We start from the raw sequence: 5,125 nt of genomic DNA on the forward strand, positions 1-5,125 counted from the left end.
GAAGGTAACGCGGCTGCTTGTCCCTCGGCTGATGGGTGGTGTGGAGGAGGGCCCTGAGCATTGCCTGGGAAAAGTTCTGGGGTGCTTCGGGCGGTGGGAGCCGGGACGGGCTCTCCCTGGTTGTGTGGCACCAGTGATAGCTGTTGCAGCTGTCTGGTGGGGTTGTACCAAGCAGCAGGGTAAATATCCAACCTGCGTCCTGCGGTTTGCTTAATCCGCTAATCTCTGCTATTAGTGCTGGGTGGGAAGAGGTGGATGAGCTCCTCGCCCCTTTCCTCCAGGCAAACAAGCATGGAGACGTGTCGGCATTTGGATGGGGTTTGGCAGAGGGAGGTGGAGTGGCAGGGGCTGATCCTGCCCGTGCCTGATGGTGCTGGGGTGGGGAGAGCACGCTGATGCTCAGGGAGCACCGAGGGACTCCGGGGACGTGCAAGGAAACCTTTGTGGCTGACATCCCATGGAACTCGGCACCCCTTGGGTGCTCCATCCTGGCTCTGAGCCACCAGCACTTGGCACAATCTCTATGCGGGCCTTTTCCCAACCTCACTCCCACCTCCGTCCCCCTCCTGCCCCGCAGATGTTCCCGAGTGGAATTTCGATGGCTCCAGCACGGCACAGGCAGAGGGCTCCAACAGTGACATGTTCCTGGTGCCTGTCTGCATGTTCAGGGACCCTTTTTGCCTGGACCCCAACAAGCTGGTGCTCTGCGAAGTGCTGAAGTACAACAGGAAACCCGCAGGTGAGCGCCCCCAGCTCCCGAGGGTCACCCCGTTATTATTTAGGGTGTCACCTCCCCAGGGGCTCCTGCTCGGGACCGCCGGCCCTGGGGCGCAGCTGAGCGCCGAGCACTTGGCCCGAGGCTCCGAAATCCAAGCGCTGGTGGCGGTGGTTGTTTGCAGGAACCTGTTTTAGTGGCACGGGGCGAGGAGAAGAGCAGCGAGACGTGGAGTTCACCAAAGGCGTCTCCCGACCCGTGAGCCCGAGCTCGCCCAGCCCCGGGGGGAGCGGGAGCTGCAAGTGCAGGGTTCTGACGTGCCGGGGTTGTGGTGGCTCTTCTCGCTGGTGGGAGGCTGCAGAAAAGGAAGGAGAAGATGCTGAGACGGCGTGTGCTCGCTCGGAGTGACCTTTAGCAAACAGCCCCAGAACGCGCGGCTCTCGCTCTTATCGCCGCGGCTGCGCTCGCAGGAGCCTGCGCTCCGTCTTGTCCCTGTGATAAAGCCCCAGACACAGGAAAAGCAGCCTGTTTGCAGGGACGCGCCGAGGGGCTCCCGGAGGGGTTATTTGCCGGCAAACAACCGGATATTTGCCGCTCAAGCAGGGCTGAGCCCCGCTGGGTGCGCGGGGGAGGGAGAGGGCATCTGCGGGCGATGCAGCTCTGCCGGGAGAGCGGCGGGCAGGGATGGTGAAAGATGGGGCTGATTCCTCCTCCAGACAGGGTGGGGGAAGTGCCTTGGTTGAGATGCCTGCCCGGCAGCTCCTCCACTGGAGGAGTTTGTAAAGAGAGCCCCTGATCCTGGGGCTCCCGGGGCACAGAGAGCTCAGCCCAGGGCCCTGATGGTGAGAGGGCTGCACCCTCCAGCCCTCCCCGGGGTGGGTTTCCATGGACCTTAGGGCTCTGTGGGCTCAGGAGAAGAAATTGTCTTAGCTTTGCTCCCCCTCTGCCACTGCTTCCCTCCAGCCCCATGCTTCATTGTAGCTGCTCTGGGTTTTTATTGCAAGTTAGGGCAGAATGTGCAGCCTGGAGCCTGCCAATCCCTGTCACAGCAGTTTTTCAGCCTTTTTCGCTGATGTCTTGGTCCAAGCTCTCATTCTCCTTGCCTGGCTCGTTCATGTCTGGACAGTTCTCTGCTATCTGTGTTTTCCTGGCAAAGCCCCCGTTGCCTTGAGCACCGCGAAAGGCCGAGGCAGGGCCAGCCAGTCTGGATGCTAACCAAAACCATGGAGCTGCAGAAAGATAAGGATAATTAGGATGAGGCTGGTAGAAAGAGGATGGGGGTGAAGGAGTGATGGAAGCCCCTGTTCCCAGGTCTGCTGAATGCCTGTAGGATGGGGTTGGGGTAATGCTCCTCAGTGAGTAAGAGGAGGAGGATGGACCATCAGCAGTGGTTTGGGGAACAGGGTAATTAAACCCTTCTGACCTGTGGCCTGATGCTACTGTGATGGAGTAAGTGTGAGGAGGAATTTGATGAGCAGGAAGGGGATTCACTCATGATTTCCTTAAGGCTTCTGTGGGAAGCACTCGGCGGTGGTGCAGCCTCGGTCTCAGGGTGGGATGGAGCAGAATGTGGTGAGTGCTGGCTCACAGCACGGCTCTAACCTGGACCTCTCTGCCCCCAGAGACCAACCTGAGACACACGTGCAAGAAAGTCATGGACCTGGTGAAGGACAGCCACCCCTGGTTCGGGATGGAGCAGGAGTACACTCTGCTGGGCATCAACGGCCACCCCTACGGCTGGCCCGACAACGGCTTCCCCGGCCCGCAGGGTAAGAGCCAAAAATCCAGCCCAAAATCCCCCCTCAGCTCCCACCCTGCTGCCTGTGGGGTGCTGGGAGGTGGCAGTGAGCCCATGCCCAGCCCTGGTGCAGCTCTGCCGTCAGGGATGACCCCAGGTAGGGGCTGTTTGCCGAGAGCACCTGGTGCCCCGCGGGTCACGTGAGCCGCTCCCGCCGGACCCTGCTTGCACAAACAGCTCAGCTGCACGACTTGTTTGGCAAGGGCTGGAGAACTGGGCTGGAAAAACCTCCTCCCCTTGGCTGTTGAGGAAAGGGCTTGGCATGGCGCGTTGTGCCCTCCTGCAGCAGCGAGCCGGCTCCTCAGCTGCCTCCTGGGACAGAGCCAGAGGTTTCCCAAGCTGATTTTTGTGTGGAGCGGCTGCTTGCACCATCTCCCTTCCCCCAGGCGGGGAGAAGATCTTTGCCTTACCTGCCTGAATGAGGAAGATCTCAAACCCCAGCGAATTGGATTTTCTAGCTGTGAACAATGCCAGCTGTTGTCAGAACAATCTCGGAAGCTTGATGTGCTCAGAGGGCGAGGGAGGTGCCCCGGGGCAGACCAAACTTTGCTTATCTCGAGGCCACCTCCCGGCTGATGTGTTACAAGTATTACTGAACTGCCCAGATAAGGCTGAGGTTGCACAGATGAACTGCTCACGCTGCTACTCCTGGAACTGGGGTCGGTGGCTTGATGTCCTGTGGAGAGAAATATCATTTTAATTCCCATAAATCCTCTGCCCATGGCAGCGGGTACCTGGGAGAGTGGGGTTATGTTACAAAGCTGTTGTGGCTCCCTGAAGTTTCCCTGGGGTGGTGACTCCTTGTTCTTTCCAGGCCCCTATTACTGCGGGGTTGGAGCAGATAAGGTGTACGGGCGTGATATCGTGGAGTCCCACTACAAGGCTTGTCTCTATGCGGGGGTGAAGATTTGTGGCACCAATGCCGAGGTGATGCCCTCCCAGGTAGGTGTGGATGGCCCCAGGCAGCCCATTCCCAGGGATGGATCAGATATTGAGGCTGGAATAACCCAGCACCTCCCAACTCCTCTGGAACTCCGAATCCATTCACTCCTCACATCGGTTTTGCTTAGGTGGGAGCAGTTGCACTGCTGGAATGGAAATGTGCATTTGGTTTTCTCCTAACTCACCCCAAGCTCCTGGCACAGCTCAGCCTGAGCTCTGGCTGCCAGAGCAGAGCTGGGAGCTCCCCGTGGGAGCAGGGATGGGGGGATGGGAGCTGGGATGGGCTGCAGGAGCACCATGTGGAGTGATGGGGTCTGAGCCCTGTTCTGGAACCGGGAAGCTGGGCTGGGACATGGCCTTGGGGAGCAGTTGGGAGGATTTGGGTTTATCTGGGAGTGAGCAGCAGGGAGCCCCTGATTGCATTAGGCAGGTGGCCAGACTGACTGGGACCTGCAGCCACTAACTGTCTTGCTGCTGATGTGGCACTGATAAGCGGGGGCTTATCAGCAGTGGAGCCGAGGCAGGACTTTTACCCACCCCACTGTTTGCCCCAAATTCTTCAGGGTCCTTCTTGGCTGCCTTCCACATCCTGGGCTCAGGCTCTCCCATGCCAGCAGCCACAAAGACGTCACCCTGTGCTTAGTAACCGTGGGTGGTGCAACCCTGGCTCCAGCCAGGCAGGGAGCAGCCCTGGGAAGGACTAACAGGCTCCTGGTTAATCCTCTGCCCTGTTTGCAGTGTGGGCTGGGGTCCTGCTCACACAGCTCCAGCCTCAGTCAGATGTGGTGTTTATTTATCTCTGTTTTGATTAAAAGCCCTTCTGATTTGCTCTACATAGTGATGAGCAGTTTCTTCCCATTTTTTTGCATGCCAAAGTTGTCCTGTTGCTTGCCTCAATGCTCCCCATCCTTGTTGCTGATTGTTTGGGTAACAGTCCAGGCTGGGGGTGGCAGGGATGTGGTGGCTGGGGAGGCACCCACCTGCCCATCCTTACCTGTGCATCTGCTTCCCCTTCCAGTGGGAATTCCAGGTGGGCCCCTGTGAAGGCATTGAGATGGGGGATCACCTGTGGATGGCTCGGTTCATCCTGCACCGTGTCTGCGAGGACTTTGGGGTTGTGGCCACTCTGGACCCCAAACCGATGACGGGCAACTGGAACGGTGCTGGGTGTCACACCAACTACAGCACCGAGGAGATGCGCAGAGAGGGGGGTCTCAAGTGAGTCCTGGGGGGTCTCAAGGGGAGTCTCAGGACTCAAGTGAGTCCCTGGGATGTACCTGGGTGTGACCGTGTTCGCAGGGGTCTGAGGGTGAGGGAAGAGACGAGGATCTGTCTCCATGTTTCAGGAGGCTGATTTATTATTTTATGATATATATTATATTAAAACTGTACTAAAAGAATAGAAGAAAGGATTTCATCAGAAGGCTAGCTAAGAATAGAAAAAGAAAGAATGATAACAAAGGCTTGTGGCTCGGACAGAGAGTCTGAGCCAGCTGACTGTGATTGGCCATTAATTAGATACAACCACGTGAGACCAATCACAGATGCACCTGTTGCATTCCACAGCAGCAGATAATGAATGTTTACATTTTGTTCCTGAGGCCTCTCAGCTTCTCAGGAGAAAAAATCCTAAGGAAAGGATTTTTCATAAAAGATGTCTGCGACACCTG

General features: G+C 57.6%; 1 protein-coding gene across 1 annotated transcript in view; it reads left to right on the plus strand.

Annotated features, from left to right (window-relative positions):
• Positions 1-5,125, plus strand: part of LOC102042972 (glutamine synthetase-like) — a 6,162-nt gene that overhangs the window by 197 nt on the left and 840 nt on the right. The window contains exons 2-5 of the mRNA XM_031059233.1: positions 507-739; positions 2,338-2,484; positions 3,328-3,455; positions 4,474-4,673. Of these exons, the coding sequence (XP_030915093.1) occupies positions 507-739; positions 2,338-2,484; positions 3,328-3,455; positions 4,474-4,673 (708 nt within the window). The remainder of the gene's footprint in view (positions 1-506; positions 740-2,337; positions 2,485-3,327; positions 3,456-4,473; positions 4,674-5,125) is intronic.

This window comes from Geospiza fortis, unplaced genomic scaffold (genome assembly GCF_000277835.1).
Source record: "Geospiza fortis unplaced genomic scaffold, GeoFor_1.0 scaffold85, whole genome shotgun sequence".
Classification (NCBI taxonomy): domain Eukaryota; kingdom Metazoa; phylum Chordata; class Aves; order Passeriformes; family Thraupidae; genus Geospiza; species Geospiza fortis.